The sequence below is a fragment of the Lissotriton vulgaris genome, chromosome 1_1, assembly GCF_964263255.1.
Source record: "Lissotriton vulgaris chromosome 1_1, aLisVul1.2, whole genome shotgun sequence".
Lineage (NCBI taxonomy): Eukaryota > Metazoa > Chordata > Amphibia > Caudata > Salamandridae > Lissotriton > Lissotriton vulgaris.
In genome coordinates, this window is record NC_141685.1 from 428,767,387 (window position 1) to 428,783,727 (window position 16,341).

At 46.7% G+C, this 16,341-nt stretch overlaps 1 protein-coding gene across 1 annotated transcript in view; it reads right to left on the minus strand.

Annotated features, from left to right (window-relative positions):
* LOC147747302 (uncharacterized) overlaps positions 1–7,540 on the minus strand; it is a 74,078-nt gene extending 66,538 nt beyond the window's left edge. Inside the window, exon 1 of the mRNA XM_086936217.1 lies at positions 7,268–7,540. Coding sequence (XP_086792343.1) covers positions 7,268–7,334 — 67 coding nt within the window. The 5' untranslated portion in view covers positions 7,335–7,540. The remainder of the gene's footprint in view (positions 1–7,267) is intronic.
* Between the last annotated feature and the right edge of the window lie 8,801 nt (positions 7,541–16,341).

Here is a 16,341-nt window from a genome sequence, read left to right on the forward strand (position 1 = left end):
ACAGCATACTCTACATGACTGCTTAAGTCAACGCTGTCACCGTCCCCTGCTTCCATATCATTAAGATGTTAAGGAAGACATTCAAAGGGCTCCCAATAAGCACACGGAAAACCTTCATGAGTGCCCTTGTCGCAAACAAGCTGGACTATGGGACCACTCTCCATGTTTGTCGCTAAAAGGTAGCTGACCATTCAGAAATCAGCAGTCATAAACACTCTCAGCCTCCCACACTGCACTCACATCCCACTACATCTGAAGGAACTCCACTAGCTACCGATACACAAATGAGCACAATTCAAATCCCTCACCCACACTTTCAAGGTACTAAATAACACTGACCCAGCATACCTCAACAATCCCATCTGCTTTCACAAACCTCCCAGACACTTTTTTTTTTAGACTTGTAGAGCACGCAGCTGCCCCAGCAAAGGGGCGTCCCGGCGCTAAAATCAGTAATTGCAGCTAACAGCAGCAACCCATCATGGCGAAAGAAAGAACAAGCATTTGCAATGCAATAGGTCTCGCATTTACGTGAGTTTAAGCTGTTGGCATTGTTAATGACAATGCCATTTATTTCTGTTTTAAAAACGAAAACAAAAATAAAAGGCATTGTTATTTGCAATGTCAATAGCTGAAAGTTCCGTAAGGGCGAGACCTATTGCATTGCAAATGCTTTTAGCTCAGTGGGCTATGGCGTCTGCTGCAGAAATCCGCACTTAACCTTAAGGCCACACCTGTTGAAGTCATTTAAATGAGCTCCATTGTTAACTTCAGAAAACTCAGACCTCTCTCCTGCACCTGAAACGTACCACACTGCCAGGGTTGCCACCTTCCCAAGGGAAACATACCGGTCAGGTGTTGTCGTGTTAAGAGTCTGTGAAAGGCCCAGGCATGATACTAAATGTGACTTGAACCAAAATCGTATATATATGTTAATAATATCACTTTACTGTCTCTGTTTTCTTTCATTATTAGCCCTGGACGGTTAGCGGCTCTCTCAAACACATCAAAAAAGTGCTTTCTACTCATGTTTGCTGTTTGAAGTAAATACAGGCAATGTGGAAAATACTGTCTTTCGGTTATTTTGCTTATTTCTGTACCTTGCAAGGCGTTAAACTACCGTCGGTGCCGATAGAAAACCGGACGTGGGCAGCCCTACACGTTGCGCGCTTTGATCAGGTGAGGGTGGCTCCATATCCCGTGTCAGAACTGCTCCGTATATCTTAGGCTGTCCTCGAAGCTATCACCGCTGGAATAAATAATATCAAACCCTGGCTTTAATATGTGGGAAAAGGGCAGTGAAGAGTGAAACGGCGGGCCCCCAAATATCGAATCACAATTAACGGCTAAAACTTCAAAGATGAAAACAAGTAAACGTATAGTTTTTTATTTTTACTTTTGAGTTTGTTCGCGTTTCACTTTTCTATTTTATTTTTTATTTTTACAAATTATTATAGAATTATTTTAATGTTCCTCTGGTCTATCTTGGACACTCAACATCAAGAGGTAAGGCGGCGGTGAGGGCAGGAAAGCAAGTGAGTGAGTGGAAGGGAACTGTTTAGGGTGGGAGAGCAATAGAGACGAGAGTGAGTAGATCAAGGAGAGCGGTCCGGGAGAGAGAGGTGAAGAGACAGTGTGGGTGACAACGGAAGGGAGAAAGAGTAATAGACAGAGAGGCACAGAAAGGACCCAGGAAAGGAAGCGAGGGTTATAGGAAAAAGAAAGATAATTATGGTGTGTGTGCGCGAGAGTGTTGAGAGCGAAGATGCAGGAAGAGAGAGAGAGGAAGACACAGAAGTTGAGAGATTGAGGGGTGACAAAGAAAGAGGGACAGAAAGAGGAAATGTGATGATGAGAGAGAGTCTAGAGAAAGAGAATGGGAGAAAGAATCAAGGGGGTAAGAATCCAATGAGATAGAGAAAAAGAGAAGCGAGTCAAGCAGAGAGGCGACTGAGGGAGAATGAGCAATAGACGGAGATGGAGAGAAGACAGCGAGAGGGGAGGAGGGAGAAGTGGGCAGAAAAAGAAAGGGGAAAAATGGGAGTGCGGTAGAGACACACAGACCTAAGTGCAAGAAATATAAACTAAGGAAAGAGAGGATAAGTATCAGGGGGAAGGAAGAAAGGAGAAAGAAAGAAAGAGGGGATAGAGGAGGTAAAAAGGAGAAGAGAGAGACAAGTGAGAAAAAGAAGTGAGAGAGATGGGAAGGAGAGAGTGAGCAAGAAACAACCAGCCTGCTGAAAGAGAGATGGGCCTGTGAGGGAGAGAATTGAGAAAAAGAAGTGAGAGAGATTGAAAAGAGTGAGTGAGCGAGAAATAACCAACCGGCTGAAAGACAGATATGCGCTTGAGGGAGAGAAGTGAGAAAAAAAGAGAAGTGGGAAACAGTGAGAGAGCGAGAGAGAAAATGTCTGCCTGACTATAGGAACCAGACGACAGAGTTTTTGTAATTCCTGCTTTGCACCTTGTTTCGGATTCCGCAAAAACCTTACTGCTCTCTACAGCGCCCCATTCGAGGTCCTTCTGCTAGAATAAACACAAGCTGCTGCCCATCGAAGCTAAGAGGTGCAATATTAATTGTAAATAAAAGCGCTCACAAGAGAATATGCCATGCTTAATGCACACAATAAGGGGACAACCCCTTGGGCCTGGCAATAACTCTTCCTTCTCAAGAGCGCCTTGGGGCAAGGGGCGCGCGCCGCATCAGCATTCATGTATTCCGCCAAAGAATAATTGTCATTCCATTTAAAGATAACTCAAGTCAACTCAGCACACAAAGCCCTTTGGAAATGGCAGCCCTGTGCGTGCGGTGCCTGGCTGACAAGTGATGGCATGGAAGACAAGCCTGGGCGTTGTGTGCGCGCGTGCCGCGGAAAAAGTGAAAGCAGCTGCAGCGTCCCGCAAGTGTAAGGGTGTCCGCGAGCAATGCGCTTGATGAACGATGACGAGAGACGAAAGCCAGATGGCGCCTGTACGCATAGCCGTCCGCGTAACCGCAAGCTTTAGGTCACACAAAAAGCATGTGGTCGGATTTTTGAAGCCCACTTACTAAAAGTCGAGCCAGACAGCGCATGCGCTGGCTCAGGCAAGACCTAAAAATGACTAATGGGCTATTAAGAGCTACAGAGGTAGCAGAAGTGTGTGGACTACAAAACTAAAGAGATGGGAAAAGATGTGTCTTCAGTGCTTTCCGAAATGCCAGATAGTTATCCATACTCCGGATGTGTACAGGAAGGGCATTCCAAAGTTTCACTGCCAGTGTGCGAAAGGCGTGCCCACCGGCGCGAGACCTCCTGACCTGGGGGACAACTACCAGGTGTTGACCTACTGAGCGAAGATGACGAGTGGGAGTGTAGGAAGAAAAAAGGCACACTAAAATGTCGGGGCAGGGGAATTCAGGATCCTAAATGCAAAAAAGAGAGACTTGAACTCCACCCGTCTCGCCACCGGAAGCCAGTGTAGCTGACGAATGGCACTGGAGGTGGGGCAGCGTCTAGGCATGCCAAGAAGAGTTCTGGCGACTACATTTTAGACTCTGCAGTCTCAAAATCTCTGTCTTGTTGGCCCCCAGGTAAAGCGAGCTGGAATAGGCCAGTCTCGACAACACAGATGCCTGAACGATAATCTGTCGGATGGAAGGGTAAAACAAAACAGCAGAGGCTTGAGCCCGCGCAGAATACAAAAGCATGTTACCGCCACCTTCTTCGTTTGGGTTTGGAAACTAAGTGCATAATCGACCCAGACACCAAGGTTTTTCACCACCTGTTTGGGAGCGGGTGCATGGTCCAGGGTGGTGGGTCACCACTGTTCGCTCCATAGCTCAAGATCTTTCCCTACAGCAATATCTCTGACTTGCTGGCATTGAGCTGGAGACAGTTGGCAGTCATCCACCCTGCAACGTCTGCAAGATCACTCAGTAACTTAGCAGCATCATTTAGACAGTCATCGGAGAGGGTGACTACTAATTGTGGATCATCAGTATATGATACAATAGTCAGCCTTCTCCTCTTGGCTACCGCGGCTAGAGGCTGAACATACAGGTTGAAAAGCGTTGGACTTAATGCAGAGCCCTGCGGCACACCCTGTTTGATGGAATGGACCCTGGAAATGAAAGGAGGGGGCGACACTTGAAAGGACCTACCCGAAAGAAAGGATGTAAACCAATCCAGGGCCCACAATGCCAGCCTCCTCCGTATCAAGATCTGGTGAGAGACCGTATCAAATGTGGCACGGAGATCCAATAGGATCAGTGCCGAAGTACATCCTTAATCCAGTGCTGCTATCAGATGTTCAGTCACAGCTATGAGGGCAGACTCAGTGCTGAGGCCCGGGCGGAAACTGCACTGGGAGGAGTCCAATATATTATTCTCCTCCAAATAGCCTGACAAGATGGATTTAATATAGGCTTCAGAGATCTTAGAGGCCCAAGGTAGCAGGGAGATACGGTGAAAGTTCTCCGGTTTAGCTGGATCGCTTGCTTCCATGACCTGGGAACCGTGGCCATAGACAAGTACATATTAATAACCTGGCCCAGAGGTGTAAGAAGCACAGGTAGCAGTCTCATAAGATGGTTAGGCTTCATGGGGTTAGCCGGTGAGCCAGATTTAACCTTCCTTCAGAGTACACGTAGTGCATCCTCAGTAATTGACTGGAAGGTGGCTAGTGTATGGCCCCAAAGCCCCCAAAGTCAGAGCTCATAGCCACCTGAGGGAAGGTCTTATAGATGTTATCCATCTTATTTATAAAGAAGGTGGCAATGTCCTCACATTACACGTCTGACTTGATGGCGGACGCCACAGATGCCCCATAATTTTTGAGATCTCAAAGAATGTAAAAAATTCTCTTGGAGGGATTATAGCTGTTTGTGATCTCATCAGCAAAATGTGCTGCCCCTGCTTTCTGAACAGCACTATGGTATTTCTTAATGGCTGACTGCTAGCATCCGTTCAAGATCGGATCAGAATCTCGCCTCCAAGCCCGTTCCATCCGCTTACAAGTTTTAAGCATATTGGTAAGATTGTTGTTAGTCCATGGGTTGGATTTAGTGCTCCGACACTTAGATTGTTTGGCAGGAATCAAGTCATCCAAAGGATGCCGTAGCCAATCAGATAGTGCTTTCTGGCCAGCTAGGCACACTCGAGAAGAGGATGGTACTAAGATGATCAAAGTTTAATTTGTGCCAGGGGCGATGGAGCGAGAGTTTCTGAGGTGACTTTTAAGTGGGCACAATCCCGGAAAGCATCATATGGATCAAATAATGGTCAGACCAACATAACGAATGGGGTTTGAAACAGAGAGACGTGAAAGGTAGGAAAAAACTGATTTGAGTAGGTGGCCAGCAGAGTGGGTGGAATCATGGACTAGTTGGAGCAGCTGGCAGGCCGCTAGACCAGCTGAAAAACTGTCCCCTTCTGAGTCATGGTTGATTGTCAAGGAGCAGATTTAAGTCAACAATGACAGTGAAGTTGGCGTACCTCATGACCAGAGAACCCACTATGTCAACCAGCGCAGCCCTGCAGTCCTTTAAAGGGCCTTGAGGACGGTATACCAGTATGCCAGACATGGTATAGTTGAAGTTAAAGAAGACCCCAAACCGTCCACACGTACATCCCGCTACGGTTTCTTTGACAAGTGTGCATCATTTAAAAACAACTGCCACCTCTAGCCTCTCAATAAAGGAGGAGGATACTATAGCCTGGGGGAACGGCCAAGCCTAGTTCTTCCACCGGGTCAGCTGACAACCATATATCCGTCAAAAAATGAACATCAGGAGATTCGTCATGTAACAAGTCATAAACATCCAGGTGGTGTTTAAATGACAACCGGCAGCTAAAACTAAACAGTTTAATGTCCTGACCAGAGGCAGATGGATGGATAGGGGGGCATGAAATGGTCACCCATGAATTAAAGCCATAGTTCCTACAGCAGAATGGATCCACAGGAAGCTTGCAAGGGGGAAGCAGCAGGTGTTCCTAGCTAGCCTGATAGCTAAAGATTTCTCACGGGAATACAAAAGCGTATTATTTCCAGAACCAGCAGCATAACTGGCGTCTGGCGACTTCCAGGCGCAGACGGGCTTGCATTTTGCACGCCAAGCAGCACAGCCACTGCGCGTTTCCGCGGGCTGTTAATGCCTAAATACCGGCAAAGCGAACAGTTTTGCCCCCTGCATCACCAGGCAGATTTGCCACCTCCCACACATATGAAAAAAACAAACAGTGTCAGCGGTTGAGACAAATCAATAACTCCACTTGTCTGTTTTTTTTACTTGTTTTTTAAATATGTGTACAAATTGAAATTATTGTCACTTGTAATATTGTTATTTGTAATATCCATGAGAAAGTAATTGTATGATTTTTTAACTGTGTCAGTGATTTGATTAAATATTTTTTGTATTTTTAATAAGTTAATCATGAATAACACTTTTTCTTATTGTTAATAATTTGATGTGCACTACATTAGGTGATCTATTGTTTGGCTACAACATTTGATGTTCCACAGTACCTGCTATTCCCTCAGGACCTATTAGTTGCCTAGGATAAGTTATTTATATAATATTTGTGCCCTGACCTAGGAACTATCTAGCAGTATCAGGGGGTCCCTTTTGTTATATATTACAGCGGTTGAGCTTTCTCCAACATGTTTCCTAAAGAGTGGAACGATTTAACAATACACATAAAAGTCTCCTCCTCACTTATTGAATTCCACAAGAAGCTGAAGAGCTGGCTTTTTGAGAAGTTCCACTACCGGGGGATAGTGTGCTATTAAAAATCTGCATAACAATGTAGGAAGGAGGATTTTGCAAAATTGGGACTGACTGCAGGATACATACTAGAACATGTTGCAATTATCCAGATTATGACGTTATTTAAACATACTGATGGTTTAAGATGTGGATACTCTGTATGGATAGCTGAGGTATGGCAAAACCACGAACTTGCATGTCCATATTTACAATAGGAATAGAAACTACGTACTAGCATGCTTAATGCTGTTAGGAGGAGAGAAACAAACTAGCTAAAAGTAATGAGAAATGCATGGAGCCAGCGAGCAGCTACGCTCATGTAAAGGGTGTCGTATTTAACAAATAAATACACAATTCAAAAAAATATTCCACATTCATTGGCGAACGATAAAGAGTGGTGAGATTAGCTTGCATGGTTAAAGGTTGTTTAGTTGTGGTAACTACGTAAAGAAAGGCAACGTGAGAATTAACTCGATAAATTAAAGAGTCTATATTCTAAAGACGAAGGAGTTATAAACATACCTTGTCTCTCCTTTTCCAGCCACAAACGATTCAGCCTCCCCAGCTGCTTTTCCTGATTCCGGGCCATAATTACTCATTGGCAATGGAGGCGACACGCTCTGAGAGTGAATGACATAATGGTATAGCGTAGGGCGGCAGTCAGGATAAGACAATCGGATTTAACACAAACATATCCATTCCGAGCTGATTTGTTTACAGAAATACAAATGTGGCTGCCCCAATACAAATGAATCCACGACCGCTCTAGTGTTGAAAAGAAAGTGGACGGCAGTAACAATCAGGTACTAAGAACGAACGAACGAACTGGGCGGCCATTTTTAAAGAGAGTATTATACGATAATAAACATCCGAAATCCACAATATGACTCTTTTTCCCCCCTAACAGGCATATATTTCGAATTAAGAATGTTACAATTCTTAAAGTGTTTACAATGTATATTTTAAATCTTTCATATATGGAAACATGTCATATTGTTCCGACAGTTCATTTTTTCATGAACATCGGTGCGCAGTATTACTTCAAGCTAAATGACTCTTTCCCCCCCCCTAACAGGCATATATTTCGAATTAATAATGTTACAATTCTTAAAGTGTTTACAATGTATATTTTAAATCTTTCATATATGGGAACATGTCATATTGTTCCGACAGTTCATTTTTTCATGAACATCGGTGCGCAGTATTACTTCAAGCTCAATTCTTTCTCCAGTATTATCTGTTTAGTGCAAGCTGCTCATAGTCTGTGTGTTTAATAACAAAATCCCACAGCTAGCTAGAGTCCTGAGGGAGTAAGGCATTGATATAGTTGTCGGGAATATCGGGAGGGTTTTTGAGTCTATAACTATATTGTAAGAGTTTAACACAGAAGTACTGACTGTAACAAGTTTAGGTCTCGCTGAGACAGCGCACAGGCGCTGCACATAGAGACATTTAGGGGCTTAGAAAAGTGCTCACAAAGCGGTGATCAGCTTGCCAGAACGGGCACGGGCGCACGCGACGTGCACAGCACTTTTTCACGTTGTGCGCGCACATGCGCATCACTGGCGTTTTTTCATTTTTGCGCGCGACACAACTCCCGGTCGCGCGGCCAATGCTTGTTAAGCATGTATGTCTCTTTTTTTGATGATCCGTTTCAGGTGCCCGGTCTCTTTATCGTTTTATTTCTGAAATCATTTTAACCTTTTTTAAGTCTTTTCTGCCTTACCTTTGGCACCAGCAGAATAAGGCTTTCAAATATGTGAATGGGCAGTTATCTGCTTTTTTATTACCTCCACACCACCACCTTTAGAATCTAACTACTTTCTGTCATGTCGTCTCCCCTGACCCTGGTGTTGGGACGGGGCAGGCGGATGCAGAAGGGGAGGAGCCAGGAGGGCGGGGAAACAAGTTAGTAGGGTGCGACGCAGAGAAATAAAGAACAGTAAGATAAAGCTTCCGCGTCAGTGTCTTCCTTGGGGGTCAACAACACGAAACTGGCGGTGTGGGTGGGACCGCTGTGATCCACCGCTTCTGCCCCCTCACTGCCGCGCCATCTGCTGAACACTAAGCCGAAGACCTGTCCATCGAGCGCTCGGATGAGAGAAAAGTGCGCAAAGACTGACCCAACTTGTGTAGCGGTCCGCAATTGACAGAGCGCCCTAGCGAAGGACTGAAGCACAAGACCAAGGGTGAGTCCAGTCCAGCGACTACCCTTCTGAAGCAGCAGACAATGCTAAAATTAATATACTGCATGTGAAGATTCACGTCCTCCCCGGCGGCTATCTTTAAGTCAGGCACCGTGCATAGGATAACACTGACTCCTACCACGTGGTCATTTTGAAGTCAGGCAAGTCACCAGAAACCCCTACAAACCTACAAATATCCGCAAATAAAGGCTCCTATGGTCTGTTGAGACCGCATCCCTGCTCAGCATGTCAGTTGAGGCTGATTCCATCTGGACAACTGCTACTGGGTCTGCCCAACAGGCCCCACAACCGAGTCCAATGCTTGTGGGAGCGCCTTACCTGCGCCCTCCGGAGCCTCTGGAGCTGACGTCCGGGAACAGCATGGGGCCCAAATGGAAGAGCTGGGTTGAAGGCTTCGAGGATTTTATGATGGGGTCTCAGGTGCAATACTCTAAACAGAAGCTGATAGCTCTGCGAAACTTGATAGGCAAAGACATTGCGCAGATCATCAAAGAACTGCCTGCTACCAACGCCGCCTAATATAAAGATGTGAAGGGAGCTTTAGACCGGAAGTTCGTCCATAAACAAAATCTCGACTATGAACGATACACTTTCAACCTTGCCTCGCAAGAAAAAGACGAGCCAATGTGTGATTTCATTGCCCGGATCCGGCGCCTAGCCCGATACTGCGAGTTTTACACTTTCAATACTGAGGATGCACTTTGTCTGCGCATTATTGAAGGATGTCAGTAGTAATCACTATGCCGCTGATTGCTAAAGAAACACTACATGCTCGAGGAGATAGAAGAACTCACCTGCATTAATGATCAGGCAGAAGAGCACGCTAAGAAGATGGAAGCCAGCAAACCCGACAAAAAGGAACAAGCTCTTCTAATACAGTCCCACACAGACTCGAGGCGTTGCCCGACCATCGCAAACCTGGAAGATCGGCAAGGTCCCACCGCGCAACTTCTTCACGCAACGGAACTCGAAACAGTCAGAAAAGCAGGCCGGCCTCAAAATGCTACAGATGCGGCCAAGACTACCCATAGGTCAGCAGTGTCATGAAGTAGCCTGTCAGACGCGATGGTTGGAAATGAAGCTATCCAAGCCAAACACAGAACCCCGCCACCATGCGAGAGCAGTACCAGGAAGAAGAAGACGCTCATCCAGTTCATCGAGATCAGTCAACTCCTACAGGTCCCGGAGGTCAACGTCCCGGGAATCATTGTCTCTCACACCCATCTCGCAGGACAGCGATGAATATGTGTGCATGGTGTCAGATCCCGACAGATTGAAGAAATACCCACGGTTGAACATTCAAATAGGGAGCCAGCCCGCCAAGTTTGTACTGGACACAGGAGCATCACTTAACTACATTTGCGCCATGGAATACCAGAGCATGAACCCCTGGCCAAAACTGGAGCCTGCAGCTGTCCGAGTCTACACATGGATGTCTAGGAAACCCCTCCCATGTCTGGGACAGTTCTGAACGACTCTGACATATAAGAATCGACAAATACAAGTTCACATCCACGTGATTGAAGGCCCTGAAGCGGCGGATTTCCTTCTCAGTCTGCCGACAGCAGAACGCCTCAAGCTTGTTGAACTTCTCTACACTGTGGATGACTCCCCAGACATTGTCAACAAATTCCTAAAACTCTTCAAAGTCTTGGGAAGCTTGCCCAGTTCAAGGTCAAACTACACATCAATGAGCAACTACCACAGATAGCACAACACCACAGGAAGGTGCCATTTCACCTGCAACAGGCGGTGGACGATGAATTGCAAGACCTGCTGAGAACAGACATTAAGCGATCTACAGGCCCCACTCCTTTTGTTGTCACCAGTGGTAGTTGTGCCTAAGAGAGGGCAAGACAACAAGGTACGCCTGTGTGTGGACATGCGAGCCCCGAACACAGCTATTGAGAGGGAACGGACCCCACATCAGTGATATGATCGCACGTCTCAATGGGGCAACAGTCTTCTCGAAGCTAGATCTAAATAAAGGATATCACCAGCTGGAACTGCACAAGAAATCCCGATACATTACCACCTACACCACCCACCAAAGTCTTTTCCGATATAAGCGTTTGAATTTTGGAATATCTTCAGCCGCCGAGATTTTTCAAGAAGCTATCCGGCGTGTAATTCAGGACATTCCCAACACTTTTAATTACAGCGACGACATCCTGGTCTTTGGGGAGAATCAGGCGGAACATGACAAAGCATTGGACCAAGTGTGCCACGCCTTACTCAATGCTAACCTCACACTTAACCCAGACAAGTGTGAGTTCCACAAGTCCACGCTAAAATTCTATGGACACATTTTCTCCAAAGACCTCATGTAGCCAGACCCTGAGAAAATGTCTGCCCTTGAGGACACCCCACAGCCAAAAGACGTCAGTGACCCTTCGCTCATTCCTGGGGATGGCAAGTTACAGTGCCCGTTACATTAAAGATTATGCCACCATCAGCTACCCGCTCAGAGAACATACTCGCCAGGGACAGCAATTCCTGTTGTCACCTGCGTGTGAACACGCATTCAACAAGATCAAGAAGGCTGTAAGCACTGCTATCAACCTAGCATATTTCGACACCAAAAGAAAGACTGAAATCACTGTGGATGCCAGTCCTGTAGGTCTGGGTGCCATCCTGGCACAATACAATGATGAAACGGACCAACGACACGTCGTTGCGTATGCGAGTCGCAGTCTCACTGACACGGAAAAGGCTTACTTTCAGCCTGAAAAGGGGAGCCTCGCGGTTGTGTGGGCCTGTGAACACTTCCATTTATTTTTATATGGAAAGCACTTTACACTCATCACGGACCACCAAGCGTTGATTACCATCTTTGGCAACCCGCGGGCGAAGATGCCCCCACGGATAGAAAGATGGGGAATACGTCTGCAGGACTATGTCTACACCATTGTCCACAAACCCTGGAAGGCAGAAAACCCAGCGGACTACATGTCACGGCAACCCAAGCTCAAACTCAAGTGCAACGCTCCGTGGCGGAGGAATATATTCATTTAGTTATTGACACTACATGTCCTCCAGCAGTGCCGCTAGACGCTATTCGTGAAGCATCTGCTCAAGACGTCACTACCCAAGCCATCATGTCCCGAATACGTACTAACTCGTGGAGACACCTGGACAATGCTCACCAAGATACAGCTGTCGACACCCATGAACTTGCTGCATTCAAACACGTCCAAGAAGAATTATCAATCATTACGGACGGCTTACTACTGAGAGGTGGGAGGATAGTCATTCCTCAGAGACTGCAACAGGGTGTTATCAACCTAGCCCATGAAGGACACAGAGAAGTGGTGGCCATGAAGAAAGCGCTGCGGGAACACGTCTGGTTCCCATCAATCGATCAGATGGTGGAAGCCACACTCAAAGACTGCGCCTCATGCCAGGTAGTGGGTCGAGATGAACCACCAACACTACTGCATATGTTTGAGCTACCAGATGGCGTGTGGCAACAAGTAGCCATTGACTTCTTTAGTCCGTTAAAATCAGGAAATACATTATCGTCATCATGGACGAGTACTCCCGCTTTCCCATTGCACATCAAGTATCTTCCACCAAAGCGACGGCTGTCATCCCTGTCATCGATGAAACATTTGCAGTCTGGGGAATCTCCATGGTAGCAAAAACAGACAACAGACCACCCTTCAATGACCACAAATTTGCTGAGTTTTCAAAACATCTAAACTTCAAACATCAGAAGAACTCCCCATAAGGCCTCCAGCCAACGGGATGGTTGAACGCTTCATGGGGACACTCAAGAAATCTGTTCAGCAAGCAGAACTAGCACACCGCGACATTCAGCAAGCGCTCAATGATGTGGCGTGAGTGGTCTGGGCAACACGCTCAAGCCTCCGGACGTGGGGCGAGCTCCAGGCGGGTCACTAACCGCTGGGTGCCGAGTTAGCCTTCTTCACGCACACGTGGGGACAGGACACCTTCGTCGCCAGATGTAGTGTCGCTCTTTCTACAGAATGCACGCAGACACGGTTGGATGTACCAGCTCCTTTATTCAGCTCCTTCTTTGTACAGGGCTAACGGCTAACTGCCGTTCCTGGTCCCCGACTCCTCCCTTTCCGCCCGCCCTCGTCCCACTTCGGGCAGGACCTAGTGACTGTCAAGTGTGGGCATCACTACATCAAGGAGGGCAGAATGTTGTTCACGATCTGTTGCATGGCTGTTTCTGCACTACAACCAGGTCTGAAGCCAGAGTGAAAATCTTCAAAAAGGTTAAGGGCTCTGATAAATTGTTTCAATTGGGTTGAAACACAGCTTTCAAGAACGGAAGATTGGTAGCTGGGTTTAATTTTTTCAAGGCTTCAGGGTCAGCGAACGGTTTTGTCAAATATGGGGTAACTTGACCTCATTTCAGGCAGTTTGTAACTTTGCCATGGGTTAGCGAAGAGTTGATCAACAGAGTCCAGCAAGGGGCGATGTGAACAATAACCTATATAGTATGGGCCGCTTTGGATCTGTGACATTTGGTGCTGGTCTGTGTTAGCTATTGTTGTGTTGCTCTGCCGAACACGGATAGGCTATCCACAGATGTTTCTACATCAATAGTACATTCACGGTGCTTGGGAGGTCCAGTCGTATTGCGTACCAGTGACTCGAGGGCAAGTAAAACAAGCATTTACAATGCAACGGTTTCGCGTATGGAGAAGTTAGAGCTATTGGCATTGTAAATGACAAAATTTGTATTTATGTGTTGGTTTTGAAAACAGATAAATAAATGGCATTGTCATTTACATTGCCAATAGTTTAACCTCTCGCAAATGTGAGAACTATTGTACCCTACGGACGAGCTCAGCAGACAGCAATTACTACCACACACACACACACACACACACACACCCAGACCCACACACCCAGAGCCAGCCACACCCAAAGCCCCCCCCACACACACACACACACACTGGAGCAGTCACACACACACACACACACTGGAGCAGTCTCACACACACACACACACACTGGAGCAGTCACACACACTGGAGCAGTCACACACACTGGAGCAGTCACACACAATGGAGCAGTCACACACACACACACACACACTGGAGCAGTCACACACACACACACACACACACACACCCACACACTGGAGCAGTCACACACACACACACACTGGAGCAGTCACACACACACACACACACTGGAGCAGTCACATATACACACACACACATACACTCTGGAGCAGTCACATACACACACACACACTCTGGAGCAGTCACACACACACCCAGGAGCAGTCACACACACACACACCCAGGAGCAGTCACACACACACACACCCAGGAGCAGTCACACACACACACACACCCAGGAGCAGTCACACACAGGCGAAACCTAAAAACCTCCCGCCCATGCTCATTACTTGATAAACAGTACCCTCAACTCAACCATACCCGACATGGGTGACCAACGCCTATAACCACCAGCTATTCACAAGGTTTAGGTTACATTTTTAATACAATGAATCAGCTTCCCCAAGGGCTAGTCTGCTCATGGTTCACTAAGCCGCAGTGAGAGCAAGAAGGCGTACACATGGGCGTGCACTTGACATGTCAGAGAAACGTCACAAGAAGTGTCATAAGTGGGTGGATACATAGTGAATTCCTGCAGGGTCAGCAGAAACATTTGGCCTAGATGCGCGTGCAACTGAGTATGACGTGTAACTGGGGAGAACTGGGGGCTTTGACTTTAGCACTAAAAGAGGAGACTGGTGTCTGGGATGTCAGAACGACCTGTACCTATGGCATATCTGGTATCTCATGTTTGGAGGATGTAGTATCTGGAGTAAAAGGTCTCTCGGACAGAGCCCGTTCAATACTGGATGCTAGTGCGTGCATACGTGTCTTGGTGCAATGCGCGGGGCCGTGGGCCTACCATGGTAACGGGTTCTGTAAATCACTTGCAGAGGAGGACAGGAAGGCCAGCCCCTTTGCTCTGCAGCCGGGAATATGTTTACCTATTTCATTAGACTGGAATGTGTTTTCGAGGAGGCCGAGCAGATAACTTGTAGGCAAAATACTAACTTGGCAGGAAGGCCAGGCTGAGCCGGGCACCGCGTCGCTGGGTAGGAAGTAAGGCAGAGGTCAGGGATGCATACCTAAACTACAGCTTTCAGAGACAGAAGAGACTCGGAGCCTCAATTAAGGGCCTAGCTCGACTGAGCCAGGAAACATGGAGAAAACGTGTGCGAGATTCAAAAGTGTACCATGTAAAGACGTTGGCACCATAGGCCTAGAAGCCCAATTAACGTAATTTTCTTGGAGAATTATATAACTGACATGTTAACGTCGGACGCAAATGCATATGGGTCTTTCTAGCATGCACGGGAAGGAAGTTACATGACATACAAGGAACATGGGTGCATGGATGGGGTGCGAGTGGGGGACACATTGGCTACCTGAAAATTTCTATTACCTCATTCCCTCCTTGGCCCCTACTTCACCCTTTAGGATATATCTATGTTCATGAGACCATCTATCTGTTCATATAGCATCATTTGTTCATCTTTCTTCATTCGGGAACGGGAACGTGAACTTGGACGGGGAATACAAGCTGTGGCGCACAAGCCGCAAATCGCTGGCCCACATTGCAGACAGAGACAACAACTGAATACTATGAGCAGTATAATTCCTAGGAATGACAATACTTTCCATCCCCAGGCGGATATCACACTCCAGAGCCAACCGGACCAAGTCCAGGTGCCTGGGTTCTGATGTATCTGATGAGCTATCTCATGAAGCCGTGTTATGGCCTTATACACAGATGGCGCGTTATTAGGAATAAACACGCAACAACTGGATCCGATGACTCTACAAGCCCCGCCCCTATCGGCCAGGGTGACGTCAAGGACAAGTCGATTTTGAAGAACAACAAGTCTCATGGCAGACTGCTCCTCGGTCAGGTTACCTAAAGCAGAAGTAGTCTCATTCACTACTGCTTCCAAAGTTCGTGTTAACCTACGTATTAATTTACTATTTTGAATGGGGCCTATGAAGAAAAAGAATCCTTTATTGAAATCTGTATATTGCTCCAACGTTGTTTCAGTCTGATCGACAATCGGGGTCTTGATCTCCCTTCTATGTCTTACATGCACAAGATGTGGATTTCGATGATAATCAGTTGGGGCTAGGAAAACAGGTGGCAATAGGAATGCGATATAACACGTCCCATCCCAATCCAATGGCAGACGTACATAAGCTGTCTGACCACATATAAAATATGAATGGCGGGAGGCTTTGAAAGTAGACTTTCCTTTATCACTGAATTCGACCACAGTATTACAATCACTGTGTCCTAGATGTACTGAACCATTCTTTCTGACGCATAATTCGCCTTTCACTGGTAAAACTGTAATAGACG